Source organism: Myxine glutinosa, chromosome 1, assembly GCF_964187855.1.
Source record: "Myxine glutinosa chromosome 1, kmMyxGlut1.1, whole genome shotgun sequence".
NCBI lineage: Eukaryota > Metazoa > Chordata > Myxini > Myxiniformes > Myxinidae > Myxine > Myxine glutinosa.
This window is the reverse complement of record NC_136261.1, coordinates 289,498,901-289,511,597: the sequence shown is the minus strand read 5'-3', so window position 1 is coordinate 289,511,597 and position 12,697 is coordinate 289,498,901. Positions and strand designations below refer to the sequence as shown.

The 12,697-nt window shown below is 42.9% G+C and overlaps 1 protein-coding gene across 1 annotated transcript in view; it reads left to right on the top strand.

Annotated features, from left to right (window-relative positions):
• The window catches only part of NAA10 (N-alpha-acetyltransferase 10, NatA catalytic subunit), a 30,519-nt gene that overhangs the window by 14,785 nt on the left and 3,037 nt on the right, over nucleotides 1-12,697 (top strand). The window contains exons 4-6 of the mRNA XM_068134161.2: nucleotides 9,373-9,418; nucleotides 9,756-9,871; nucleotides 12,314-12,358. Coding sequence (XP_067990262.1) covers nucleotides 9,373-9,418; nucleotides 9,756-9,871; nucleotides 12,314-12,358 — 207 coding nt within the window. The remainder of the gene's footprint in view (nucleotides 1-9,372; nucleotides 9,419-9,755; nucleotides 9,872-12,313; nucleotides 12,359-12,697) is intronic.

Here is a 12,697-nt window from a genome sequence, read left to right as displayed (position 1 = left end):
ATACATACTATGGTGAAAATTTCATGTCAATCAGACCAACGGGTGCTGAGAAAATGACTCGAAAATGCAGACATTACGTACGTAACCGATCACTTAACCTCACTTTTTACTTCGCGAGCGCAGGGCAGTAAGCTGCATACATTTCAATTTGTGATCTTGAAAAAATATTGAGGTATACAAAACAACAACAACATGCATTTTAAAAGGCCATTTTCCCTGCTAGAGCGGGGGTTAGCCTTGCGGTCCCCATGACAATCTTATCCATTTTGCCCTATTTTCTGCATCTCTCCTTGTTAACCCCCTTGCCCGCATTTCTTCTTCCACCATCTTTAGCCAAGTCTTTCTCGGTCTTCCCCGTCTTCTACTTCCTTCTACATTCATTTCCATCACTCTTCTCAACCAGTCACTTTCATCCTTCCTCAACACATGACCAAACCATCTCAACCTGTTCCTCTTCACAGCATCAATCACAGGCTCTATTCCCATCATCTTTCGCAATTCATCATTTGTCTTCCTCTCTCAACGATACTCCGCACATCCGTCGAACCATTCGCATTTCCACCCTTTCCAACCTTCGTTGCTGCTCTACGTTCATTACCCATGTCTCGCTCCCATAAATCATAACACTTCTCACACATGCAGCATACACCTTTCCCTTCAGCTTCAATGACACTCCCCTCATCATCAGCACGCCACTCAATTCCCGAAACTTCTTCCATGCACATCTCACTCGAGCAACCGTTGCCGAATCTGATCCACCTTCTCCATTCAGCATGTCTCCGAGGTAGCAAAATGTTTTCACACCTTCCAGCTTCACACCGTCTCCAAGATCCAACTCAACATTTCCTCCATCTGCAGCTCCCTCTGTGCACACCTTACATTTGAATGTAGCTGCCACACTGGTTAATGACCCTCTCAGACCACTACATTTTTGATGAACCCACTCAGCGCACATTGTACACTGAATGGAGTTCACTCCGACACCCTTCCTACACACAGCACAGGGCCACTTCCCAGTTCTTTCCACCTCACCACATGCTTTACCACTTGCCATCACCTTCGTCTTTCCGATATTCACCTTCAGACCTTTTGTCTCCATACATTCCTTCCACGTGTTCATCTTTTCCTTCAGTCCATCCATACTTTCCGCAATCAACACCAGATCATCTGCATACAACAACTCCCACGGTAAACCCTCCTTTACGTTCTGAGCCAGCACCTCCATCACAGCTACAAATAGTAGTGGACTTAGTACCGACCCCTGATGCACTCCCACCTTCACCTCAAACTCACCACTGTTCCCGTCCTTCGTCCTTACAGCTCTTCCTCTTCTCCATGTACTTCTCCTGCAACTGCCTCACAATGAAAAGCGCGTCTGTCGTTCCTCTGCCTGGCATAAATCCAAACTGCATTTCGTCGATCTTCACTTTCTTCCTTATCCTCCTCTCCAACACCCTTTCCAATACCTTCATTCCATGCTCCAATAACTTTATCGCTCGGTACGAGCCACACTCCAGAGGGTCACCTTTCCCCTTGTATAGAGGGACGAGGGTACTCAGTTCCCAATCCACTGGAATGCGGCCTTCTTTCACCACCAGATTACAGATCTCTGTCATTCTCTTCACACCCCAACTTCCTGCTGCCTTCAACATATCTCCCACAACTCCCGTCGGCCCTCCCGCTTTTCTACCCTTCATTGCTTTTATCGCTTCCTCAACTTCCTTCTCAGTTATCTTCTCTGCCGGTCCTAAAACTGGGTTACTCTCTATGTTGCCATCCCATTCATTCTGCTGTATTCAACAGCATTTCCATATATCTTTTCCATCTTCCTTTAATTCCATCTGGGTCGACAACGATTTGTCCCACTTCATCCTTCAAGCAGCTCACCCCCATCACATCACACCTCTCTTTCGCTATCTGCTTTGCAATCCTGAATACCGCTCTCTGACCCTCTTCCGAATCCAAGCGTTCTCCGAACATTTTCCTACATGCCTCCTGCGCCTTTGCTACCTCTTTCTTTGCAGCCTTCCTGGCTGCCTTATAACTTTCATGCTCTGCTGTTTCTGCTCCCGTACCCTTCGCCTTCTGCCACTCCTTGAACTTCTTCCTCTTCTCGTCAATCCTCTTTCCAACTTCATCATCCCACCACCATGTTTCCGAGTGCCTCGGTGGTCCTTTTGTCCATCCACATACCTCACCAACGGCTCCCAACAGACTAGCTTTCTTTGACATCCAACCACTTTCAAGCTCAACCACATCATCCTCGACCCTACTCAGCCTCTCTTTTAATGCCTCCCTTACTGTCACCTCTTTCAACCTCCACACCTTCATTCTCGGTTGGTACTTCACCCGCCGAGCTCTCCTCGCACCTTTCACCCTTACGTCGCAGACAACCAAGTGGTGCTGTGAAACAGCCTCCTCCCCCGGGATCACCTTTGTGTCTCGGAGGTGCCCCCTATCTCGCCTACGCACCATCAGGTAGTCAACGGTTGTCGTCGACCCACCTGACGTGTATGTAACAAGCTTATTATCCTCTTTCTGGAACTGAGTATTACAAATCAACAAATCAGCTCCATCAGCAAACTCCAAAATCCTTTCACCTTCTCCATTTCTCACTCCATATCCGTAACCCCCATGAACTCCGTCAAAACCATCCATACTCCTTCCCACATGTCCATTTAGGTCTCCTCCTACCACAACAACTTCCTCATCTTTCACGTTTTCCATCAGCTTCTCTATCGCACACCAGAACTTGTCCTTCTCTTCATCGCTCCGACGAACCTGCAGAGCATATCCCGAGATGACGTTCACCAAGAGCTTTCCAATCATCATTTTCACCATCATCAACCTATCACTCACTCTAGTCACACTCACCACACTGTCTACAAACTCCTCAGAAAACAGGACACCAACACCATTCACGCCCTCCAGGCACCCTTGCCACACAGTTGTATTTCTGTCCCTGCCTACCCTTCACCATTCTCACACCACTTCCCTTCCATCTCGTCTCTTGCACACAACATATGTCCACTCTTCTTCTGACCAATACTTCCACCACTTCTCCTGATCTCCCTGTCATTGTCCCTACATTCCATGTCCCAAACCTCAGAAACCGATCTCCACTTCGGGCTGTACCCTGCCCACATGTAGTTGTAATTGTCATGGTTCTCTTTTTGAGGCAATGTTTTTTTATGGCCGGATGCCCTTCCTGACGCCAACCCTCTTAGTCGCCTCCTACGACACGCAGGGATATGGCGTACCTATTCTTATCCAGGGTACACACTGGGAAACGTTTAAAACATGGAAATCCTGGGGGGGGGGGGGGGGGGGGAGATCACCGCTGCGGTTTAAACATATTTAAATAAATATTTAAACAAAACCATGAAAACAATCTGGGAAAAGTCTCTAAGTGAGAACGTGGATTTGAGAAAGCAGGAGCAGAGGTGAAAGAACAAACGAGAATATAGGGGGCGGGGCACAAGTCGAGACGAGGAGGCCGCACGAGACACCAGGCCGCACGAGGCGCGGACAAAGAAACGACTAATTACACACAAATTTGCAACAACTACAAAACCAAAACCAAATAGAAACAATAACACATACACAACAAAATACGCAGCGGAAATTTGACAAAGAAACGAACGGGAAAACACTCAAACTTTGATGCCGTGGAGAGATCAAAGCAAGCCCCGTCGCTCGAGCCCCCTATCTGATATGAGGTATGATAATAATAAATTCACAAAGTCCTATTTGATTATAATGGGGATAAATTGTCTTGGAAACCTTTCACATGTCAAAATGGCTAAACAACGGATCGTTTTGATTTTTGGTGAACCAATTCTGTGACCCATTATACAAACTATCAGAGTACCCGCCCTGAGGGCGATCTTGTTCGAAGCATGAAACGCATACGTTTTTGACGCATACCTTTTTGGGCGGTATGTCGGCAACTGACAGCTCCCTCATTGCTCCCGAAAATAAATAAAAATTATCCGGGTTACGTGCATGAAGTAAAAACATGCCGACTGCTTATAATTCAAAACACCTCACTGCACTGGAAAATTTGAGGACCGAATACTGGACTGTAAAAAGGGTGGGAATTTGTAATACTTGCTCCCACCTGAAGGCGGCGCTACATGATACACATTTACATAGAGAATTTGCATTCCCCTTCTGCCCAACCAGCCACCCCCCAAGACCACCGACAAAGATAAAAACAGACCTATGCACTAATTGGGGTCATGCCTATCCTACGTAGCAAGTCTGGATGTAATGAGCCCACAACTGAAGGAGTAGCATGACAAACAAACAAACACACACACACACACACACGTGTATATATATATATATATATATATATATATATACACATACACACACATATACACACATGCACATACACATACATACACACACATATACACATACATACACATACACACACATATGCACACACAAACACACACATATACACATACACACACACACATATACACATACACATACACACACACACACACACATATACACATACACACACACATATACACATACATACACACACACACACATATACACATACATACACACACACACACACACACCAGTCCGTGAATTATGGTGAGGATTCTATTCAAGTCAATTGGATGAAAATTGATTATTTTATGTGTCATTGACATTTGTCTTTCTGAACTCAAACAATAGGCTTATACATTTTGGCGAGCTCTACCAGGTTGTAGTTTCGTGAGGATCGGTTTAGAATTGCGACCTGCAGACTATCGACAGACAGACCAACCAATATACTTGTGAATCTTCGATTTCGCAATTAATAAACACATAGACTGGATCATCGCAATACTCCTGCACCCGGCCTATAGCCGTAGCGTGAGTAATGACTGACTTGTAGAATAACCTTTATTAAAGGAGTTTGCACATTCCCTGGCATTGAAACTCTGCAAATGTGCTCGATCACTGGATTTGAATCATTCCTTATTTGAACTCCAATCTGATGTTCAGGTCGCCTAATTAGAATGGCAGAATCTCCAAGGCTATCTCGGTGAGCTCAAGTCAGATTAAACACGGCGGACAACATAAGCACGATGAAAATTTATTTGCCAATTTGAAGGTGTGCCGCATGGCTCCTGAAAGGTGGGAAAAACTTCAGCACAACATAGAGATTACAATGGAAGCTCGAGGGCAATGTGGCGTCATGTCACCTATTTGGCGACATTAGTAGGGCTGTTGCCGTGTTCAGGCCGCAAAGGACGAATGTCAGTGTAACGGAGAAGATGCCGGCACCTCGTCTTTGCTTTGCACGTATTAGCTGCGGCCTCTTCTGCACCTCCCACATTGGATTTTATTTTTAATCAACCAACCAATGTACAAGTGCAGTTTCTGTAATTACCTGTGCCACCAAAGGTGGACAGAGGTTATGTTTTCACCCCTGCCTGTCTGTTTGTTTGTCTGTCTGAATGAATGGAATGAATGATCGTTTTAAGGCCATTTTCCCCGCTAGAGCAGGGGTTAGCCTTGCGGTCCACATGACAATCATGGTTCCCTGTTTGAGGCAATGTTTTTATGGCCGGATGCCCTTCCTGACACCAACCCTTGGTCGCCTCTTACGATGCGCAGGGATACGGTGTACCTATTCTAAACCGGGGTACACACCGTGATCATTCATCCCAGCAAGCTGGTACTCAATTGGGCGACCTCGGAAGGATGACAGGCTGAGTCAACCCGCCTGGCGTTAATTCAGCGATCGACCGGGATTCGAACCCAGGATCCTAGGATCCCAAGCCGGCACCCTAACCGCTAAGCCAACACCAACATCCTGCCTGTCTGTCTGTGAACAGGATATCTCAAAACGTTATGGACGAATTCGAATGAAACTTGGTGGGCAGGTTGGGTGTGTGACGAGAAAGAATTGAGTCCATTTTGGTGAAGATCCCAATCAGGATCTGGATACGAGAGTTTTTAACTGTTGCAAGTGATTTTTCACCATGAGAGATTAGTGCCAAAAACGATATTTAGCGTGCTATTTCAAAAGGTTGTGGACGGATTATGACAAAACTTGGTGGATGAGTTGGTTCGACGGTAAGAACAAGCTGATTAGATTTTGGTTGATTCACCTCCGGCCTATAAGTGCGATACAAAACGTAAACTGTTCAGCCTGCAGAGGTATGTGCTCTACCGAGTCCCATTGTAGTTGTGGCCTGTAATTCCGCTGCACATGTGAAGCTAAAGGTAAGGTTAAGCAATTGGTTTTCTTCTGTCTGTCTGTCAGTCCATCCATCTACAAACGTCAGTTTATGATCGAGAAATGACTACTTAACTTCAATTGAATGTTATATTTTCAACATGATTCGGAAAACGAACTTGCTTTGTCATACAATTTCGGATCCTTATAAAATTGGTCATTGTGATGTCAAATATTTGTGCAAAGAAGGTTTCCAACGAAATCCTCGGATGCGTCATGGCCATATTTGGCAAAGGGTGCACCCTCATGGTCTGCATTCGACGAATGTCCAACTGACCTTAAGCATGGATGCGAGTCCCTTTTTGACGACCCCATGTCCATGTACATGGACAACCGTTAGTTGCAACTGACCTATGGACTCTTGCGCTGTTGGAGACCTCAATTGTGGAGGATTTGTGTGTTATTTTTGCCAAACTGTACACAGAAAGTGGAACTTCTTCAGGCAGCATTTTTGTCTTGATCCATGAACACAGCCGCGTCTAAAGTCCCCGCAATGTAGGTCCCCAGAAACCTCAGTATTCACAATCCACACAATACACATTCACGGCTGACATCACATCATGAGCTTCATCACTCATTCGATGCACGTCCAGCCAACTTTATCATTCATCTGTTAAGGGTGTAGTACTGGTGAACAGGTGATTTTTTATTTTTTATTTTTTTATATATTTTTTTAGCTGAACAGTTTCCTTATAGTCTTATAAACAAGAATCATGCTATTAGAGGTCATAGAAGTACCCCTAATTATTGAAAAATTCATCAATTCAATTCAATATAATATTTTGCATGAAATTTGTTATAACTTGGGAAATGCATCATTCTTTTGGGCTGAAATTTGGACAGGATATTCAGAATATCACTTCCTTTAAAATGATGAAGGCTTTTGTTTATAGGAGTAGCCATTGTGGATTTATTGAAGGACAACCAATTTTTATCTGGTAATTGGCATAATTAGCTAATTAGTGAACATTTGACATAATTTCACAAAATCCTCTCATCAGGTAGTAGAGTAACACATGTATAACACATGTATAATACATGTACCAAGTTTTGTGTGAAAAGAATGATAGGTGACATAGAAGATAGAAGTAGAAATGTGTTCTTTGTTTTTCCTTGTTTTTTATTGACGGTCTAATTTATGCAAATTATATGCATGTAATATGACAAAGAAGCGTTGAAACTGGCCTGAGTTAAAGCCAAGATTATATCTTTCAAGAAAAACTGAAAATTAGATATTAACTTGACTTTGTTTTTGTGTAAAGGCCTCTCAAAGGTACCTATGTAGTTTTCTCAATTTTTCACCAGTACTACACCCTTAACTTGTGACAAAATGTGGCTTCATCTCGGATCTTGGAATAAAATTGCAATCATTGCAATGGAAGATAAAGGGATCAATGCCACCGAAAAGTTTTTGGGCCTATCCCTAAGCCTGCAAGATCTTGGCCTTGATTTTCTGGGATGGCAAGGGAATCCTGCTGATAGACTAATGCCCCACGAAACTACAATAGCAGGGAAATATGACACCAGCTTCGTGCAATAATTGTGACAGGCCGTCACAGACGAACATCAAGGGATGTTGACTGAAGGCGTGCTTCTTGACACAGCACTGTTTACAGACCACTATTTGTGACTTTGGCTCCAAGCAGGTGGATTAACCCATGTGACCCAGACCTGACCTGGCTCCTCATGTCTGTTGACATTTGAAGTTGCAAATGAATGGTGGCTGATTCACTGACTGAAGATGCTGAAACATGGTGGAGGAATTTTTATGGACAGTTTGGAAGTTTTTTTTTTTCTAGCATGTAGGTAATTTGAAGGGCAACTAGAACGGCACTCGGTAGAGTGCATACCTCCGCCAGGCTGAACGGTTTATGTTTTGTATCCCACTGATAGGTCGGATCTGGATTTGGACCTGAACCAAAATCGAATCAGCTTGTTCTTGTCACCAAACCAACTCATCCACCAAGTTATGGACGAGTTCTGTCTAACCTTTTTTTAAATGTCATGTTATATATCGCTTTTCACCCGATCTCTCAATGGTGAAGAATCACTTGAGAATTAAGTAATTATCGTATCCGAATCCATATTCAGATCTTAACCAAAATGGGGTCGATTAATCCTTGCCACACACCCAACCGATCCACCACGTTTCGTCCAAATCCGTCCACAACTTTTTGAGATACTCTGCTATGTATCGTTTTTGGCCCTATCTCCCAATGGTGAAGAATCACTTAAAATATTCTACTGGCCAGATCCGGAATCGAATCATCACCGAAATAGAATCATTCCGTCCTTGTCACATACACTACCTCTCTGCCAAATTTCGTCCAAATCTGTCTCCACCTTTTTGAGATTTCTTGTTCCCAAACAGACACAGACAGGGGTGAAAACATAACCTCCGTCCACCTTCTGTGGCGCATGTAAATATAGCGAGTACATTGAAGTTTATCGACGCTATATTGAAAAGATAATACTTGTCATGTCTTAGACTATCGTGAGTATCTCATTCCTACAAGTTTTTGAATACATCTCGTACTCTGCCTTTTGATGGGAACCTGCAGATTATTTTGAATGACCCAGGTGGAAATGGAGCTCACTAGCAATTATATTTCGACTTCATCTTCCTGCATTTCATTCTTGTGTAGGACATTGCAGGAAAGGTCCATGCTTTATTCAGGTTACGATGTACGGAAGTTCATTTTCCGTCTCGGAAAAAAAGTATTCTCGGAATGAAAAATGTGATCAGCTAACTTTCTGTTATTTTGCCTTTTTGAGCTGTTGTCATGCTTCTTCATTTTTCAGTGGAGGAGACAAAATGTTTAAATTTCCATATTGGCAAAACATCGAGAAAATCATGATGGCAATGTACAAAGTGGTTCTCAACAATACAGTACTCTTAAGTGGAGGTTACTTTTGCGACAAGCTTTGCATATCTGATATTCCTTCTTCAACTGCGTGGCAGTACAGTTATGACATTTCTAAAGGATGTAAACCTCTAATAACGGTGATGGCATCCCAGCTATTAGCACCGAACTGCAAACATTTACATGTGGAACTTCTTTTCCAAAGTGTGAGGTTAAATAGTGAATCTGTGCACATATCTTGTTTCCTTTTAGGGAAGAAGATCCTGATGATGCTCCACACGGTCACATCACTTCCCTGGTACATTATACTTTTGTTCACCGTCCCTCACCAACCAGAATTGTTGTTTTCCATTCTGTAGTCAGACTTGAAGCCAACTCTTTCGAAATGATCTGTCAACACTGAACATCACATTTACTCTGGGCCAATGGGAGCTCATTATTTATGCAATTGAGGCTCAAAGAGAGAGATGTGCTTAGAGTAAAGTAGACGAGTCAGCAAATAAAGACTGAGCATAACAACGAGTGTGGTAGCAATGACCCCCAAGCATTTATGGCCCAGCATTCTGTGAATTGATTTGGAACTTGTAACAGTATGTGGTTCAATTTTGAAGTCTTACTGACACGATATCCCATAGGCGGTGAAGCGATCACATCGCCGTCTGGGACTTGCCCAGAAGCTCATGGACCAAGCATCACGTGCTATGATTGAGAACTTCAATGCTAAATACGTGTCTCTGCATGTACGCAAGAGGTAGGATGGATTGCTTTCTGATAACGTTTGTGTGTGAAGGTTGTGCTTCCGATTTCAATCTTTTGTCTCGTGTTGGAATAATATTGTGTTTTTGTGATGCTTTTTTCGCAAAATGGTTCCAATATATATATATATATATATTTAATGTTTATAAAGTCATAGTGCAACTATTAATTTGGATGTACACATGATAGAAGCAAGCACAAGAGGTAAACTGTAAATGGCATATGAAATCATAATTCATCATGTTTTGTTGATATTATTGTTCGTTTAATGTTTTTTCATTTCAGATTCCAAAACTGATCGAAAATGGCAACAGGAGAAAAAAAGGTTAACTGTGCGTTATGGCTCACAAAACAGAAATCTATAACAGCTGGGAGAAAGAAATTCGCTGCTCATTTCAGGAAAGACGCACCACATCGGAATTTGATTAACAATTCGATGAGATTTTAAAGAAACCGGGTTGATGAATGACAAACTAAGATCCAGGAGGCCTCTGATTCGCGAGGTGACTGTTGCCGTCATCCAGGAAGCATTTGAAAAATAAGTCCACGAGAGTTGTTGCGACACGCATCCAGTGAACTAAACATCGTGCAACTGATGTCCTGATCCTGATCTGTTTTGTGTTCCAGCCCTTTTGTTGCCACTTGACTCTGTATACAAATAAAAACTGTACACAGAATTCTCAAAGTTAATTAGCATGAACATTCTTACAAGATTCGTTTTTTTGGCCTTAAAACGATCATTCATTCATTCATTCTTACAAGATTCAAGCGGTTTAAATGTTACAGGAAGTGGACTACCATATATGATTAGATTTCTCTCAACAGTTTTGCATTGAAATAAGGCTCATGATGGAGCAGTTCAAATAAAGTAAAAACCCCCACAATTCCCTGGGTTTCTTGATGAATTGTCATTTTCTGATGAGGCAACATTCCACATCAGTGGTAAAGGTGACCTCAACAATTACCACAAGACAGAACAAAAAACCTCAGGAATTCTTGCAACATGTCACCAAAAATCAATATCTGCTCTTCTCTCAGATGGTCTCTAATCATTGGTCCTTTCTTATTGGAAGAAGCAACACTCAATGGTGAACTTTACCATTGAAGGTGAGGTGGTGAGGTGGAAAGAACTGGTAAGTGGCCATGTGCTGTGTGCAGGAAGGGTGTCGGAGTGAACTCCATTCAATGTACAATGTGCACTGAGTGGGTTCATCAAAAATATAGTGGTCTGAGAGGGTCATTAACCAGTGTGGCAGCTACATTCAAATGTAAGGTGTGCATAGAGGGAGCTGCAGATGGAGGAAATGTTGAGTTGGATCTTGGAGACGGCATGAACCTGGAAGGTGTGAAAACATTTTGCTACCTCGGAGACATGCTGAATCGAGAAGGTGAATCAGAGTCGGCAACGGTTGCTAGAGTGAGATGTGCATGGAAGAAGTTTTGGGAACTGAGTGGCGTGCTGACGAGGAGGGGAGTGTCGTTGAAGCTGAAGGGAAAGGTGTATGCTGCATGTGTGAGAAGTGTTATGATTTATGGGAGCGAGACATGGGTAATGAACGTAGAGCAGCAACGAAGGCTGAAAAGGGTGGAAATGCGAATGGTTCGGTGGATGTGTGCAGTATTGTTGAGAGAGGAAGACAAATGATGAATTGCGAAAGATGATGGGAATAGAGCCTGTGATGGATGCTGTGAAGAGAAACAGGTTGAGATGTTTGGTCATGTGTTGAGGAAGGATGAAAGTGACTGCTTGAGAAGAGTGATGGAAATGAATGTAGAAGGAAGTAGAGGATAGGGAAGACCGAGAAAGACTTGGCTGAAGGTGGTGGAAGAAGAAATGCGGGCAAGGGGGTTAACAAGGGGAAATGCCGAAAATAGGGCAAAATGGAGAAGATTGTCATGGGGCCCGCAAGGCTAACCCCCGCTCTAGCAGGGAAAATGGCCTTAAAATGCCTGTTGTTGTTGTTGTTTGGATGGTGTCTTACCAGACAAGTAGATCGGTAGACGTGGATCAGTTTCTTGGCCACCTCGTCCGCTGAACCTGTCTCAATTGAACGGCATTTTATGTGTTATATATAAAAACGTTTGTTTACTCGTCAAAACCACATTTTCTGGATGAACTTCGGGCTTCGTTCGCAAATACAATTCATGAAATTACTCGGCAGCAACTGGAGAATGTTTTCATTGAGTTGGAAAATCGATTTGGATCATGTAGTACGAAAGATGACGATTATGTTGAAGCCTAAAAAATTTTACCAGCATTGAGTAAAAACTTTGAATTCGGCTTTCATGTCATTTAAACGTTGCTTCTATCATGTTTACATCCAAACGTTTTAGTCGCACAAGGACCATATAAACACGCTGTATAAAACTTATTGATTCTTCTACAACTGCATGTTGATTGGCTAACTCGTTCCACTTTTTAATTTCTTTCCTTCAGCAATCGTGCGGCCCTCCATCTTTACTCGAATACTCTTAAGTTTCAGTAAGTACTTGCTCCCTTGGCCATAAACTCCTATGCGAACCACACACACTATTCTCATTCTGTTGCCCTGAATTGTTTTTATTTTTGTTGCACATGTGAAAAAACATGTTATAATCATGATTGTTGAGGTTGGTATGTGCAAGAGTTTTGCTTTGCTACATTGTTTCTCATATTTTTTTGTGTATTGCATTTGTTCCCCCTTGTGCACGAAGCAAAAAGTGGGGTTGAGCAATTTGTTCACTGCGCCCGTCTGTCCTGTTCACGAACGTCAGTTTATGACCGAGGAACAACTTAATTTCAATTGAATGTTATATTTTGAATACGAATCTGAACATGAAT